Source organism: Nannobrachium achirus (genome assembly GCF_963921795.1).
Source record: "Nannobrachium achirus genome assembly, chromosome: 17".
Lineage (NCBI taxonomy): Eukaryota > Metazoa > Chordata > Actinopteri > Myctophiformes > Myctophidae > Nannobrachium > Nannobrachium achirus.
Genome location: NC_137824.1, coordinates 9140901 through 9159198, shown reverse-complemented (window position 1 = coordinate 9159198; position 18298 = coordinate 9140901). Strand labels below are relative to the sequence as shown.

The following is an 18298-nucleotide window of genomic DNA, read 5'->3' as shown; positions in this document are numbered from 1 at the left end:
GTGGGTACCGGCCCCAGCTCTCCCGGTCGCTCCTAGATCGAGTTACAGCATTTTATTTGCACTGCAGTGGCGGGGGGTCCTCCACTAGGGGCGCGACCTGGTGCGTCGTTCCGGAGCACCAGGAGTCGTGGTCCCCGGGAATTCCCTGTGAGCAGCCCCTTTGGGGGGATCATTTGGTAATTTTTTAGCTTTTTGGCGGTGGTCCCCGGGGGTCCCCAGAGCTCCGGAGGGTCCCTGGCTACTCTGCAGTCCCAGGCCGAGGCCCCAAAGTCGGACAGGAGCGGAGCAGCGGCCCGTCTGGTTCTCCAAAGCCATATCCCAGGTCCACAGTCATATCGCCAGGGGTCCCTGGAGGTGGTCCCTGATCGGTAGTCCCCGGACTCTGCAGTCCGAGGCCAAGGCCCCAGAAACCCCTCAGGGACCCAGAGAGGTCCCCGAACCACACTTTGGGAACCAGCCAAGGACCCCTTTGAAACCCTGTAGGGCCCCCCAGAGGTCCCCGAACCACACTTTGGGAACCAGCCATGAATGTACTAGGCTGTTGTGAACCAGCCATGGAAACCCTGGGGGTCCCCAAACCACACTTTGGGAACCAGCCAGGGACCCCCTGGAAACCCGGGGTCCCCAAACCACACTTTGGGAACCAACCAGGCAGTAGTAGGCTAGACTATAGCTCTCTGCTGCCCCCCATTGATAAAACATAGTCGGCACAGAATTGTACACGAAAGGCAGCCAGCGAGTGATCACGCACCATGGTCACTATGAGACATGTACAATGACTGTACACCGGCTCCAAAGGGTACACGGGCCATGGTCATTAACATTGAAACTGCCTGCCGTAGACACCAAAAACAATTGTTATTACTATTACATTTTGCTATTTGGCTATACCGGTATATAAAAAAATGAAAACAACAGTTCAAACAATGTATTATTTTTTACCAAAACAATCGAAATCGGAATCGAAAATCGACTTTTCTGAGAAATAAATCGAGATTTTATTTTTAGGCCACATCGAACAACCCTACGTCACTTACGTGTTTGCAGATGAGATACTGTAGGCTATGTGCAATGTGCATGGTGACCCAACTGATAATTACACCATTTTATGTTAGCTGTCCTCTTTATCACAGATACAATTGCAATCTGTTCCTGAGTTAACTAAAGAATAGCCTAACTATCTACTTATGTAGAGGTATCGCTTGCAAAAAAAAGAAGTGAATAGGCTAAAGTGGGTACAACTCAAGCGAACCGTTTGCGCGCCCTGCCACACAGTGGCCTACAAATTAATAAGTTAATAGTATATGATTTTGGCTTCACGTCTCATTAAACCTTAATATGCAAACATACAACCTTTGTTTTGTTTTGTTAATGTTATGTTATGATGGCGCAAGGAAGGTTGACTTGCCTCTGTTGCTTTGACCACCATAATGGCATCACATCCATGCGATCAGAAAGTCATGTGCGTGCTTGTATAATATCCAATTATCCATGTGATTCCACAGAGTTCGGGTCCCTTTTTTATTATCGTCTACTGGGTCCAGCTTGGCCAGATTACCTCGGAAGAACCCCAGTTCTGTTCGCATCATAACACTAAACCCACGCTGTATAGTGCTGATTGTTACAAGCTGCTGGAATTGTCAGCTGTGAAACTTGATGTGTGCTTCTCCGTATGGCCGTGTGCGTGTCTAAAACAGCAGACATACAAGCTCACAGCGCGGCACGTTACGACGGTGTGTGAGCTTGAAGCTCTGATATTTTCAATGCGCGTAACCATCGTACGACGAATATAGACTGATCTAATGCGCACAGCGCAGTATGAAGCAGCGGCGAGCTCTGCTGTCATGTCACAGAACATGATACAATTTTAAAATTATGATAGGTTTTAATGGTTGTAGCTTTACTTTAGCCAAATAATTATGTGAATAATAAGATTAAATGATAAAATAGCCTAAGAGGCATTTTCCCAGACAGCCACGGTGGCCGGTGGACTTTATAATTACCGTCCAATAGGCTCTATGCATATACGCCATTTTGTTCTACTTCCGGGTGTCTTTTGACTTCCTTCACAGGTGTTACTGATGATACTAATTAAGGCTCTGTTTGATTTATTGCACAGTGGTTCTTTAATTTCAAGGACCCCCATAACTCTGTACAAATGGACTCAACAAATGGAATCAAATGGACCCTTGCGGGTCCATTTGCTTCCATGTGTACACTCTCAGAGTTACACACCTGTATGGGGACATTTGGAACCCACTCAAGGACACTTTGAGGCCCACTGGTGTAGCAGAGTGTTTCCAGTGAGCCAACATGCACCCTGACTCTGTTTGACCAGAATGGAACAGACCCTTCATTAGTATCATCGGTAACACCTGTGAAGGAAGTGGAAAGACACCCGGAAGTAGAACAAAATGGCGTATATGCATAGAGCCTATTAAACATTTAACCGGTCAATGGCCGGTAAATACCGGCTAACGGAATCTCTGGCCCATATAAGGGCATTCCCAGATCACACTTGCAAATGAATTACGTCCTTGTCCGTTCTATGCCCATGTATGGAGATCCCTGTCCCGATGTCATCAATATTAAGGGAATGCCCATATTTGGTAATGCCCATATATGGGCATGTTCTGCCAATCGAGATTGGGTAACTTGTCAGATATACATCACTGTCCAGATAGATGTCACCCTGAGGCGTCTTACTAGTAGTTATCTTGCATAGGGTCAGTAATCGATAGGGGAAAAAAGTAATTTGGGGTGAACTATCCCTTTAACTCTAATCCCCCTCCCCCCATCCCAGGACGACGGCATCCTCATGGTTCAGCCAATCAAGACCATGAAGACCAACAAGGAAGGAGGAGGGGGAGGAAAGGGCTACCTGGAGGTGGGGGGGGAGGGGAGGGGGGAGGGCGAGGGGCACAAGGAGGAGGCGGAGCCAGAGGAGGAGCTAGAAGAGGAGGAGGAGGAGAGAGACGGAGGAGTGGAGGACATGATCAAGTTCTGTGTGGGCGAGGGGAGTCTGAGGAGTGAGGGACTGGAGTAGAGGTCTTCAACAGGGGGTCCGGGACTAGCCTGGCGGGCCCTGACGTCATACTGCGTTCACTCACTCATTCCTTCCCCAGTATAACGTCTGGCCTTCGGCCTATTGGCAGCTTGAAAAGTGGGCGGGAGTACTTGCCTTGACAGACAGACTGCTCTAACCAATCAGCGTAGCAAAACATCTCTTAGCCAGTCGGAAGAACGGCAAACAAACACTTCTTTTCGGCCGATGAACTCCGCTAGCGCATCCCCCGTGTTCCTTTTTAATTGTTATAATTGATTCCAACTCTGAAATAACTGCACTTATTGCTTGTTTTATCGTTAGAGCGTTAACTGTTACACTTGTTGCATCGCGAGGGCAGCCATTGTTGTTTTGAAAATGCTGCAGCATGCATCTACGTCACCGTCTACACATGGACCAATCAGGGAAAGCTTTTCACTTGTTGTCAGAAAGACTACGTGTGTTGTGCGGACAGCAGTCACTCATTGGCCCCCGATCAGAAAATAATCAGAATACTCGCTGCCTATACCCGGAAGGCCAGACGTTATACTGGGGAAGGAATGAGAGAGTGAATGCAGTATGACGTCAGGCCCCGCCAGGCTAGTCCGGGGCCCCTATAGGGGGTCCTCAGAGTTACTACAGGGGCTCCTCCAAATCTTTGTGTGATAGAAAGAAAAAAAGAAAATCTCCTTTTATACCAGATTCTGAAAACCTTAGCCAAAAATAGCAGATCTACAAGCTCACAATGCCTCGCAGTGCAGAGAGCTTGTAGATCCGCTATTTTCGGCAAAGAGGTGTGGTGTAGAGGGGAGAAGTATTGACAGTTCAAGAAGTCGTTAAATATCTGAAAACAGAAATTTACATGAATCCAAAATACACTGATGATTGTGCTGTCAAACGAATAAACTATATGGAATCTATGAAAAGGTTGTGGGGGTCCCTGCTTCATCTCTCTCTCAGCTAAGGGGTCGTTGGCCTGAAAACGTTGAAGACCCCTGTAGTAGGTGATTGTTAAGGGAAATTTCAGGGTGAAATGTTAGTTACTGTAGTTTAGCAGATATATATATATATTGAAATTCTTTATTTAGGATTAACCCCTTGAGATGAACCATCTCGTTTTCAAGGAGCTCCTTCTACAAAATACACTTTTTTCACATTTAGACAAGAAGTGTACAGACAATTCGATCAACGTACAAAACAAACAGAACAGTAAACAAAACAGTAAACAAAACAAAACAAAACATACACAACAAACAGCCACAAAAGTACACATATAGCACATATATAATCATTTCGTTATAGATCTATTGTAGTGATGAATGAGCAAAACATGATGATTAGTTAAAACATGAACAGGTGGTCTCAAAGTGAGAGGACAGTGTGGTTTTAAACAGTTTAAAAGATGTTATTGAACGGATATGAACAGGTAGGTTGTTCCAATCTGAAGGAGCTTTGAACATAAATGATTTTTTAGCAACTGATGTCGACACAACCGGAACTTCAAAATAAATCTGTGAACAATGTCTTAGCTGATGTGTGGTAGTCAAACGTTCGAAATATTGTTTTAAGTACTGTGGATAATGAAAGTGATAACATTTAAAAATGAACTGCAGCCAGTGCTGCTGTCTTCTTAATGTGGGAGATGGTATATTGAGAGTTTCATACAGGGTGCAGTGGTGGGTCATATATGGAGAATCAAGAGCAAATCTGCATAAACGGTTATAAACTGAGTTAAGTGGAAGAAGGTTTGTTTTGGGAGCCGTTTGATAGACCACATCAGCATAATCAAGAATTGGAAGTATGAGTTGTTGAACAGAGATGGAATAGAACATGTCACAACTTTCACGACTTCACACACCATGATCTGAAAGGAGAAAGAGAAGTGACACAGCAGAATCTGTCTGCTGATGTCTGTGTGATTGTGAAGTGAGATTTCTCAGAGGTGTTTTTTCTTTGATTGACTGAATACTTTTTGATATGATCTTTATTCATCTTAACAAATAAAAAGTACAGAAAAGATCATCATCATCATCATCATCATGTCTTGAAATAATAATTAAAAACAAAACATAGGGAACTAAAAGATAAAGGGATATTTACTCGTGACACATGAAAATGGGTTTGCGACCACCCAAATGGGACCCACTGTTTGAGAAACAGTGGTCTAGATGCCTTACTGTACACATTGAAGAAATGACAGGAAATCATGTAGATTACAGATTAGAAGAACAACAGCTGACAGATTGTTTGATGATGTATTGTTAGTTAGTGACGGTAAACACTTTTGAATGTGTTCATTTTTCTTGGAAAATGTGCAAGCTACACCCAGACTCCATCAGGCTGTTGCTGAGGGGTAGGGCTGTCACGATTATGACATTTTACATGACGATTCATTGTCACTCAAATAAATGCGATTAACGATTTAATTGTGTTTTTGTCGTTGACAATTACATTTCTGTTTGGCTTTGAAGTTGCACATAACCTAAACATACAAAGAAACTAAGGACATATTTGACAACTTTACACTCTCAAAAGAACATCGATAGTGGAAATAGCTGATCTACAAGCTCACATGCGTCCCATGTAAAAAAAAACGTTATTTTTTTTTACATTTTTGAACATAATAAACATTTTTCAACATGTAAACGATTATGACGATTATCACAAAATAATTGCGATTATGTCAAATAAATGCGATTAGACGATTATGTAATAATAATAATAATTGTGACAGCCCTACTGAGGGGGTGTAGCAGTCACAAATTATAGTCTCTGAAGCTTGGAGATCTGTGATGGGAGAAAAGATCAGGGTCTGTGAAAATAAGAAAAGAAAGCTTGTCACCATCAGGGTCAGCGGACAAAAACATGTCAATGTTTCTCTATCAGGGACGTGCTGGCCATTGGGAAAAGTGGGACAACTCCCGAACGGCCGGTTCATTCCCGGCCGGTCCAGGCATTAAAATAAAATGTCGGCCTTCGTTCCATTTTAGGGGCTGGGTGGCCAACAAAGTAAATCGTCACTGTCGGGCAGAAACCTCGTATCTCCAAGTTTCAAATTTGTAAATTTTTTCGCAAAGCAAAGCCCTGCTTCATCATACAAGGCTGTCGCACAAAAGTAGTGAAAACAGCAGATCTGGCGAGGCGTTGTGTGCTTGTAGATCGGCTGTTTTCACTTGTTTAAATCATTTTTAAAATGGTTTTGGACATACAAGGTTTCCACCCGACAATGACGAAATATAACTCATGTAATTGGCCCACTGGCTTGTCACTTGTCATGATCTGAAATGGCAAATCTTTGAGTAGCAGCAGCGCTATAGAGAGATCTCTCTCTATAGCGCGCAATGAGGGCCTCTACAACTCTTTTTCCCGGGCTGAATCAGGGGCCCAGCATGTCCCTGTTCTCTATGATTTAACAAACGCCATCACTACAGGTGTTCTCAACCTTTTCTGTCCGCGACCCCCATAATAATCATATTTTAACTGGGACCAGTAAGAGTTGAGGCATTACATTATAACACGGTTATATTGTGAAAACAGCAGGTCTACATGTAGATCGGCTATTTTCACAATTTCTGCCTCAAATATTTGACAATTCGACCAATATTTGTTAAAAAGCCCTGAAACGTTCAATTAAGTGTGCAGATACCCTCTATACACTTAAACGTTATGCTGCTTTGTTTACTGTTGAGAGAGAAAACAAAATAATTTGGGACCCACAGGTTGACCTGCAGGCATGCAAATGTTTCTTTTTAGTCAGTGTATCATGATTGGAATTCTTTTTCTTTTCTTTTTTTTTTAAAGTAGCAGACACTTTCTGGGGGGCCTTTTCCACCGGCAAAGAACCGTAAAAAGTTGGTTTCGGAACTGGAACCACAAAATCTTTGTTTTTTGTGGTTCCAGAGCCAAATCCTTGGCTCTGGTTCAATCTGGTGGAAACGCAAGCCGGTTCGCAAGAACGAACCAAGGTTCCCAATAAAGTTGAACTGGCACTGGTTCTGGAACCGGTTCTTTGCAGGTGAAAAAGGCCTCTGGGGTGTCAACAACATGTTGCATGATGTCTCTCTCTCTCTCTCTCTCTCTCTCTCTCTCTCTCTCTCTCTCTCTCTCTCTCTCTCTCTCTCTCTCTCTCTCTCTCTTTCGAAATCAGATCTTAACCGCTACAACTTCATTTTAATCTATAAGGAATTGAGAATGTGGTAGAGACCCTGTGACCCTGTGACCTTGTGCGCTGCCGGCATGTAAACAGGCTACTGTTATCTGTAGGTTTGGTGTACAGAGTAGAGTATAGGTACCAGTACTGTATGGAGTTCAACAACAAAAAGTGAAATCCCATATTTGTAGATACCTAGAAAGCATGGGGGGAAGTCCCTGCGCACAGGCAGTCTGTCACTGCTCTGTTATCATCTCCGTGTCTCCCGTCAATCTCTGTGACGTTGTGTGATTGTCATTGTGTCACCATGCCTTCACTGTGTGAGTCAGGCCTTATCTAAAGGTTAGGAAAGCCTGTTTCATCTTTTAACCACTTCACCACATGAAGGCTATCCCTATTCTGGGAAGAACATAGTAGTGGTGAATAGTTGTAAAGATAATTATTTAGTGTAGCACATACGGTTGTGCTCATATGGTTGTGCTCAAAATTCACTAACTGACAACTGAATGAAATAAATAAATCATACAAGAACAATGTAAATAGCTCAAAAGTAACATTTGTTGTGTTTCTTGCCAAATTCAATGCTAAATGCCACAACGCCACTTTCACTTTCAATTATTCAACTCTTAATTATACATCTGAAAAACATCTGTAATCAACTGCAATCGACTAATCAAGGGCTTAAATAGTTGCATCAGATTTGCAATCTGGCCTGACTAGAAGTGTGTTGACTCCAAAACCGTAAATTTTGTATTTACGCGAGGCGTCGTGTGCTTGTAGATCTGCTGTTTTCACTACTTTTGTGCGATGGCCTTGTATGATGAAGCAGGACTTTACTTTATGAAAAAAATCACACCCGTGTGAACTGAGCGGTGGTCGTGGAGGCTGTGCAACAGCACTACTGGGTGGGTGCAGCGGGGTTAGTGTGCTTTACAATGCTGTAGTTTCTTCACACACTCTAATTTATTTGACCCTAAAACATTCAGTTTGTTAATAATAATAATAATACTTGACCACACATGCTGACCCACCCTTCCCCCCTGTGTGTGTGTGTGTGTGTGTGTGTGTGTGTGTGTGTGTGTGTGTGTGTGTGTGTGTGTGTGTGTGTGTGTGAACAACAGCGCCCCTCCCTTAACATGTGTGGTCAGAAAAGGTACTGCATGCTTGAGGCTACATACACGGACGGCCGGACGGCCGGACGGCCGGACGGCCGGACGGACGGACGGACGGACGGATACCCACACACACGGCCACGTATAGGAGACGGTGTGACCACCGCTCAAAAACATACAAGTCTGAAACTTGGAGATACGAGGTTTCTGCCCGACCACGACGATATATTATTTAAAATTGTGTTGCAGTTTAAACTCTTTCATGGAATTCAAAGATAGCTTCATAATTGTTTGACATCAACATAACATAGCTAACATAGCTTTATTGGTATGAGAAAGCATGCATTTACATTGCCAAAGCAAGTGTCAAAATATTATAAAAACAGTTGAAATGGCAAACATACTGTATATACAGTTGGAGGGGGCACAGCATTGTGTAAACAGAGCTATGTCACATTGTGTCATTTTATATATAGGCCTATACAGGTAATAAAGCTTTTGGAACAAATAACAGCATTTTCTTCTCAATACAATTTAAGTAGCATAAGTAAAATAAAAACTCAGATTTAAAATGCTTTGTGCAGTAGGTCTAGATATCAATGGTTTGGGGTGGTTGAGTTCAATGTTTTCCAGACATTATATTTTCTATCAATTAGTTGATGCATGTATTTTCAGTCATTTAACACCCTAGTACCCTCAATACTCAGTAAACTTGACCTTTTGCCGGTCAAACTTGACCTTTTGCGGGTCAAGTCCCCTGGACTTTTTTCTTCTCAGTGTGTTATCCTTTTTAGTGTGTTAACTGTCTGACTGCACCCTTGTGTCATTCACATTTCTCTCTAATAAAGCATCTAATCAATCAGTCAATGGATCAATCATAAAGGTCTGCTGTGGGTTTATTGCGGTGGTTCCGGTGAGTAAATGGAACCGGGAAAGGTTCTGGTCATTGGTTTTATGAGTCGACACAGAATCAAAGAGTGAGGCAGAGTGGAGGGATTCCCCAGTGAGAGACAGGCTCACTGGCAGGGGGTTAAAAAGGTGCCAGGCTACAACCATGCCATCCATCCATCCATGCACACTGAAACCTTCAGGACACAAAGAAGACACACATCTATACACCTGCACTCACACTGCTAACTCTACTTACAGACAGTACAACCAGCTGGTACCGTACAGCCACAGATATACTGTAATACAGACCTGTACTATTATTATTATTACTGCTTCACCGGTGTCAAACTCTCTACACTGCTGCGTTCTTCCAGCGTGTCTAATAGACATAACAGCAGTAATATTACCATACAATAACTGAACTGGCAGGCGTTCACAGCTACAGTAATTCCTTAGAATTCTAGCCGTAGCTTATCTCTGCTGCTCTGGGGGCTTATCTGCGAGTCATGGTTGTCTGTGGCGGTGTCTTCTGGAGGGTGAGTGCAGCGGTAGCACCCCCACCACGCTGCCTCCTCCTGGTGCTACTGGTCACCCTGGGGTGCTGGGGGGGCAGCCTGGCCCGGGCAGCACCACCCCCAGCCCAACCTCCATACTGCGGGGACTCTGAGCTGGACACCGACCTGGGACTCATGGGGCAGAGCATCGAGGTAGATATGTCTCTCATTTCAACACACTTTATACGCTGTGAGCTTTCGTCAAATATAACGGTGTTGGCTGGTGAAAACCTTGTATGTCCAGAACCGTTTTTTGTATCGTATTTATAATAATAATAAAAAAAAAAAGATTTAAAACTAATGAAAACAGCTAATCTACAAGCACACAACGCCTCTGTGCTTTTAGATCTGCTGTTTTCACTAGTTTTTTTTTGCGACGGTCTTGTATGACGAAGCGGGGCTTTTAACGTACACATACTGTATGAAACTTGGAGATACGAGGTTTCTGCCCGACAGTGACTGACGAGATGCTTGTAGAGCAGCTGCTGGTGTCAGTGAAGAGATTTGGGTTTGGCTTTAGAGGCGGAAAACAAAGAAATAGCGCCGGACCAAGTACGGAAAGAGCAAGGAAGGTCAAGTTTTACCTTGACCTTTAAGTAGTGAATAACTCTGAAAAAGAAAAAAAAAACACATTGAAATTAATCCTTCACATTGATAGAGAAGCTGTCAAACTCAGTCTATGAAGCTATCTTATGACATTTATGAAAAGGTTTAATGCAACACAATTTAATACAATATGTAGCAGGGGTCCCTGCTTCATCTCTCTCTCTCTCTCAGCTGTGGTCCTTGGCCTGAAGAGTGAACACCCCTGTTCTGACCTCCTGCTCAAATAGTTGGAAGACAATCAGCATTTAGCAGCAGGGGAGGGGATTGTGACGTAACCCAGAAATGGCATTTCATCATTTCTTGATGGGCCTTTTGGTGTTGCCAATTCTTTGAGGGCATATACGAGACAAATGCCTGTTTAGTTTAGTTTATTTCAGTCAGTTATGTGCTATCATATAGAGTTAATGTCACACATAATACAAAGAAAACAAATCTATAAAGAAAGAATAACCACATCTCTGACCAAAAAGGTATATATAGGCCAAAGCCATAGCTTATTATGCTATTTACAAAACAAAGTGTGACTGAGTTACTAGGGCCCAAGGTGGAGGGGCCTTAATTACTTTAGCTATTGAAAAATAGCAGATATGCAAGCTCACAGTGCGGCACAGAGCGCTCTGGCCAGTGTACAGCACTAGCCTACTTTGATCAGATTTTTCTTCCTTTTCTCCATTTCTTAACAGTCGTGGATGTGTCCTGAAGACTGCAACACATCATCCACCAGTGTAAGTCCACTTCTCTGTCTCTGTCCATTTCATTCATCAAATAATGGAGGATCAATGTGTTTATGTCAATGAATTGATAACTACCTAAGCTTAATGTTATTTCATATTTTGTCACACAAACAGTGAACATAGCTCTTTCGTGTCATTTTCTCCCTTTTTTAGGAATGCCGCTGTCTCAACTTCAGCAAGTCTTATGTGAGTCAAGATGTGAGTATCTGTTTGGTATCGCTAGATGTGTAACTTTTCATTACATGGAATTCAACGGTTGACATAATAATAATTCATAATAATATGTGCTTGCTTTTGACAGGGAAAATGCTCAGCAGAGTATTTTATAGAAGGCCTGTCGAAGATGAATTTCATGGATCTGGTCTACAGGGTGGAAGACATGGACAAGGTGAGTGGCTGAATGGTGGAGAGACCTGTGTTTGTAAGAAATTCTGCAGCGTCTTTGTGTCTCTGTGGTTGATAATGTCCTCCTTGTGCAGTGGTGTAAAGCAGTGGTTCTCAACCTGTGGGTCGGGACCCCCAGGGGTGTGGCCAAATTATTTTGGGGGGTCCCCAGATGATTAACTTAATGTGCAACATTGTTTTCTCACTCAACAGTAAACAAACCAACATAAAGTTTAAGTGTATAGAGGGCATCTGCACATTTCTAAAGTGACAATTTAAGGACTTTTGAATGCCTCTATGACAAATTAAACATTGGCCAAATTGTCAAATATTAGAGGCAGAAATTGTGAAAATAGCAGATCTACATGCTCACAACAGTTAAATAGCAGTTAAAATATGATTATTTTGGGGGTCGCGGCCTGAAAAGGTTGAGAACCACTGGTGTAAAGTACATTTACTGAAGTATTGTACTTGTCCTCCTCGTGTCCTGTGTGTCCCAACTGTCCCCAAGTGTTTAATAATGTCCTGTGTCCCCATGTGTTTAATAATGTCCTGTGTCCCCATGTGTTTAATACTGTCCTGTGTCCCCATGTGTCTAATAATGTCCTGTGTCCCCATGTGTTTACAAATGTCCTCCATGTCCTGTGTCCCCATGTGTCTAATAATTTCCTGTGTCCCCATGTGTCTAATAATGTCCTGTGTCCCCCCACAGAGCTGTTTCTCCCACAAGGACCTGGTGGTGGGCTGTGAGGACCACGTCTCTCCTCGGCGCTTCCTGAAGACCTTCACCAACCTCTGCCAACAGCTGAGCTCTCGCAGCCAGAAGCGGACATAGGTTACCGCTTAGAGGAGGAGTTCACCCCCTGAAAATGACTTATTCTCTATCATTTACACACCCCAAAAAGCCTTGAATTCATTTTCAAGTTTTTGTTGCGTTCCCGAGCCAATAATCTGATGACCGAGCCATCGGTCAGACTCAGTAAGGAGACCCTCTGGGCGCTTTTCGACCGGCAAAGAAGTGGTTTGGGTTCTTTCTCCTGCCTATGGGATGAACCAGAGGTGAGTTTTTCCACCGAGAACCAGAGTTGGTTCCGAACCGTAAAAGTTGGTTCGGAACTGGAACCACAAAATCCTTGGTTCCTCTGGTTCAATCTGGTTCAATCTGGTGGAAACGCAAGCCGGTTCGCGGCCGGTTCGCAAGAACGAACCAAGGTTCCAAGAAAGTTGAACGTCACTGGTTCTTGAACCACGGTTCTTTTGGTGGAAAAGGCCCCTCTGAGTCTTAGCCGGTCATCAGATTATTGGTTTAGGAATACAAAAATAACTCCATGAATTCTAGTTTCATTCAGTTCATTTCGATCCTCATCAACGTTCACACAAAACATTATGCACTGTAATCCAACATTTATTTCTGGTTGATTGAAAAGGCATCTACAGTAAGCTGATCCAACCTTGACCTTCACCATGTCTAACCAGACAGGTTGGGATCAGTTTCCTATTGATCGCTGATCTACAGCAGTGGTTCCCAAACTTTTCAACTCGAGATTCGAGACCCAAAAGAGAACCTATAGACACTGGACCTAAACTAGTGAAAATACTAAATTACTTCTCTCTATTTTTTTTTTATTATTTATTTATGGAAATTATTTATTTTTTGTATTATTTATGAAATACTTGGAATGCTTTTGATTGATGAAAAGTTGAGATTTTCTTTGTTTACATTTTATAAAATATTTTGAAATAAATAATATATTTTTACTTTTACAAGTCTGTGCCTGTCTGTACGGATCCAATCCGACTTGACAACTAATAACAGATTCATGAAGAAAAAGAAAACTTTTGACAGCAACAAATTGCTTTAGTAGTTATTTAGTCATTTGTCATTAGATTAGTCGTTTGAGATCAATATAAGTAGGACAATGAGCCTAAGGGCTCTATTTTGATTGTCTTAACTCATTGACTGCCAAGGCCCGAGTTTCCCGAGTTATTACAGTAGTCCCAGGCTGCCACAGCCCGAGTTTCCCGAGTTGGAAGCCATTTTGAAAAAAAAAAAAGTTTTTTTTTTTTTTTTTTTTTTTTCAAATTTTTTTTTTTTTTTTTAATTTCTAAAAATGCCTCAAATGTATTAGGCATGATCGCAATTGCGAAATTGCATGTTTAGCCCCATAACAAACATCTTTCAAAATGTCAAAAATGGCTGTTTTGTCTGACTTTGAAGGCTTGTATCTCATGAAGCCTGAACGGATTTCCAAGCGGATTTTTTTGTTTGAAAGCTGTTTAAAAGTACTACACATATGGTGCATATATGGTGCATGGGCGTGCACGATCCGTGCACTAAAAATTGATCCGTGCACTAGAAATTTAAGAACGTGGCATCCTGGTACTTGGTGGCCATCTTGAAAAGGGCATTCAATGAGGTTAAGTACAAGCTCTTATGTCTTAACTTAGAGTCCTGTCCCTACTGTCTCCGATCACGGAACTTTTCGTCGGAAAGGTCCGGTTCAATTACAATATGACATCACTCACATCTTCTGAAAAGCATTACCCTGAATTTGGGAAAGCTGCACGTCGGAAAGTCAGAACTCTCCGACAAAAGTTTGGTGGTTGGAGACAGGCCTTTAAGTTAAGGCACAAGAGCTGGTACTTAAGACAATCGAAATAGAGCCCAAAATGTTATTTAGTGCAGAGTTATCCTTAAAAGCTATGGGTATTTTTGGGAATAAATATCACTTTTTCAGGTTTAATCAGGTTAAAGCACTATTTTCAGATCGTAATCGTTGCAAGAGATAGAGTGTTTGTTCAGTAACAGATGTTTCCATACAGTATGTCTCTCCAGCTCTTTAATAAACAGAAAATATATTTTCATAGTAGGTGACAAAATGGCAGCCAATCATTTTTACAGTGTTCCAATTCACATTTATTTGTCTACTCATTTATTTATGCCATCACTTTCAATTTTACTTGTTTAATCTGTATCCTGACTGAGTTCTCTGTCCTGAATGGATAACATTGGTATCCCCCCAATATCAAAATGCATTTTCTTTGTAATAAAGAGCAGAAGAGACATATAGAGACTCCTGTTACTGGACAAACACTCTATATCAATGAGAGCTATCACAACATATAGCTGTTTAACACTTATTTATATCAAAGAGAATCACAGTCTACCTTTAACAGGCAATCCAATGACCAACACCAATATAGAGTGCAGCGAGATATCACACCAGATAAATCATTGATTCATCACAATTATTATGATATAGGCTGCTATGAAAGATGTAGGCATGTTTCTTCACTAAGCCTTCTAAAAAAAATAGTAGGCCTATTCATGTTTTTGTTATGTTTATGTTATGATCTCAGTCGCGGTATTGCTTTTTTTGGACGCTTTTCGCCCGGAGTCGCCGCGGACCACTGGAGCGGCGCCGCAAACCACCACGACCGATACGAATCCGTAGACGAATACGTAGAACGTAATTTTCTGGCCAGGATTTGGGGAGTAAGAGGTTAAGAATCCTTCACCCTCGTAAACACTGGTTGCTGAGGGAGGCTATACTTCCTGAAGAGACTGCAGACACGCTGTGATTGGCCGGTAGTGTATCATGTGTGTATGATCCGCGATGTGATTGGCCAACGTATACACAACGTATACAAATGATGCAGATGATGTAATTTTGCCGCGAAATCCGGTCCCCGGCCAGGATCATAGAAAACATATAAAGAGAAGGCTTTAGAAGCTGAAAATAACGGAGTGGGTGTTCTAAAACTTTAGCGATTTAACAATTAGGACAATTTTAAGATTTGTTTTATAAAAAAAAGATACATAGTATAACTTTAATATGTATTAAATAGGCCTATATATATTTATATATATTTTTTAAATCGTTGGATACACAAATACTTGATGTATTTGCTCTCAGTGACAAGGCTGTAAAGTAACCAAGTACATTTACTTAAAGGAGTAGTTCACCCCCAAAATGACTTTTTTTCTATTGATTACTCATGCCATGGAGAGTAGAGTTCAATAATATTTTTAGTATATTTTAAGACAAAAATGTGATAACAATAAATGTACCCCCATTCGTCCCGGATGGGAACCCGTTTCGAAACGGGTCCCCATCTGGAATCAATGGGGGTAAATTTACTCGAATCAAATTTTTGTCTTAGGAATGTGACAAAAACCAAAAAATATTATTGAACTCTACTCTCCATGGCATGAGTAATCAATAGAAAAACAATCATTTTGGGGGTGAACTACTCCTTTAAGTACTTTACTTGAGTAGGCCTATTTCCAATTTCAAATACTTTTACTTCTACTCCACTACATCTCATCGGATCCAAATATTGCACTTTTACTTCACTAGATTTATTTGAAAACTTTAGTTACTTTGCAGATATAAATTATAATAGGCTATTATAAAACATACATTAATCCACTTAAGCCCTATTTTAGGCTATTTGAAAATAGCAGATCTACAAGCTCACAACACGTCACATCACTATGCGTTGCACGCTTGTAGATTTGCTATTTTTTTACTTTTGGTGTTTCAAGTATATTTTGGACTTTTACTTGTAACGGAGTGGGCCTATTTATTTCTCCTTTCCACCACTGCTGCTGCCCAGTTATTTGACAGATTCAGACATCAGCACTTGGCAGTGCATTGAGCAAACTGTCTGAACGTGGTTGACCACGAGGTGTCGACATATAGCACCCAGGAAGAGAGAGAGCGAGAGAGAGACACCCGTGTGTGTGTGTGTGTGTGTGTGTGTGTGTGTGTGTGTGTGTGTGTGTGTGTGTGTGTGTGTGTGTGCGTGCGCGCACGCTGCGTGCGTGCGCGTGTGCAAACAGGAGGCGCAGAGAGAGAAGAGAGAGCGTGTCAAAGTGGTGAGAGCAGAGCTTGAGGAAGTGTCTCTGACTCTCTGTGCATGTGTACAGTCTGTCTACTACAGTAAGCTAACAGAACACATGTCACATTAATAAGAATATAACACAATATAATAAAATAATCAACAACATATGTGATGATGCAGCCACCGCCCAGAAAGGTAAGCCCTGTTGGTTTATTCATAATCACAGCTGAATTATGTTGTTAATAATCATTTAATGTTCACAGCAGGAGAATGATGATGATGATGATGATGATGACAGTTTGTCAACTTACTTGTAGCCTATTTGTCATGAATCATGATGAATGGTCTTGTCTGCTCCTGTCTAGCGTACAGCCTACAGTAGGAGCTCACCTACAGTACAGTACAGTACAGTACAAGTTCATGATAACAACTAACCAGTAGGTTAAAGATGAAATATTAATGCAACGCATGATTGTTTTGGATGGAAAGACATGATAGGTTAAATGACTTCTTACTGGGGGGGAAACCGTTAGCTTTGCAACAACAAAAAAACAACAACAACATAACTCAAATGTACAGAGTGCTTTTTAAGCAGCCTACTCAAAAGAAAAACTAATTGTTGTGTGGTTATACTGTATAGACCAGTGGTGTAAAGTAACTAAGTACATTTACTTAAGTACTGTACTTAAGTACAGTTTTGAGCTACTTTACTTGAGTAGTTCCAGTTCCACTATCTCAGAGGCAAATATTGTATTTTTACTCCACTACAATTATTTGAAAACTTTTGTGACTAGTCTATGCAGATCTGATTATATTATAAAACATACATTAATCCACTTTAGCCCTATTTTATACCTAAGCTATTTGAAAGCCGATCTACAAGTGCACAAAGTGTCGCGTCGCAACACTTTGAGAGCTTGTAGATCTGGTATTTTCAAACATTTTGTACTTTTACTTTTGGTACTATGTTGATCCCAATACTTTTGTACTTTTACTCAAGTATACATTTTGAATTACAGACGTTACTTGTAACAGAATATTTCTACATTGCAGTATTGATACTTTTACTTAAGTAAAGCATCCGAGTTCTTTTTCCACCACTGGTATATACCTTATTTGATACTTACAGTATATAGGCTACCGTAGACAGGAAGGTGGGATATGATTTATGAATGTTGGCTGCCTGGCCACGTGACACAGATACAGTATAATGTGGCAACTGGCAACAAGCTCAGACAAGCCTCACACCTCAAACCTCTTCATTTCAAACATCTCTGAACACAGCCTGGCCTGCTCTATGATTGGTTATTTGTCAAGTAATGTATTTTATGTAATGTTCAGTAACATTTCTTACAGTAACGGTTTGAATTCCGTTTTAAATTCATGGAAGTTTATGACACATTTAGAATTGTATTTGCTATAACTGACACAGAACCTGAATGGAATTGAACTAATTTCAGTGTGTGTGTGTGTGTGTGTGTGTGTGTGTGTGTGTGTGTGTGTGTGTGTGTGTGTGTGTGTGTGTGTGTGTGTGTGTGTGTGTGTGTGTGTGTGTGTAACGCCCGGGTTTCCAACTCGGGTCACCCGCGTACAGACTACAGGCTTTATTTTCGTCCATGCCTTACCCGTTATCTCTGAACCTTTTTGGTATTTTTTCCTTTTTTGAAAAACTATATATTTTTTAAATTTCAAATAGCTGATCTAGAAGCTCACAATGTGTCGATATAGATTGGCTATTTGAAGTATTTAAAAAAAAAAAAAAAATCTTTTTCAAAATAGTAACAGAAGGCAAAAACGTTTAGAGATAAGGGGTAGCCTAAAGCATGGACCAAAACAGAGGCTTTAATAATCTTATAAAGTTTCTTTTTACTGAATAAGTCTACTAAGTTTTCTCAGATTGCTATTTCTTTCCATTTGATGTATTGATGTTGATGTAATGATGCTTATTAATCGCTCTGGATTAAGAGCGTCTGCTA

General features: G+C 41.4%; 1 protein-coding gene across 1 annotated transcript in view; it reads left to right on the top strand.

Annotated features, from left to right (window-relative positions):
• Positions 1 to 16496: 16496 nt before the first annotated feature.
• Positions 16497 to 18298, top strand: part of LOC308302232 (F-BAR and double SH3 domains protein 1-like) — a gene marked incomplete at both ends in the record, with an annotated part of 32743 nt that continues 30941 nt past the window's right edge. The window contains one exon of the mRNA XM_080746491.1: positions 16497 to 16517. Within this exon, the coding sequence (XP_080602617.1) occupies positions 16497 to 16517 (21 nt within the window). The remainder of the gene's footprint in view (positions 16518 to 18298) is intronic.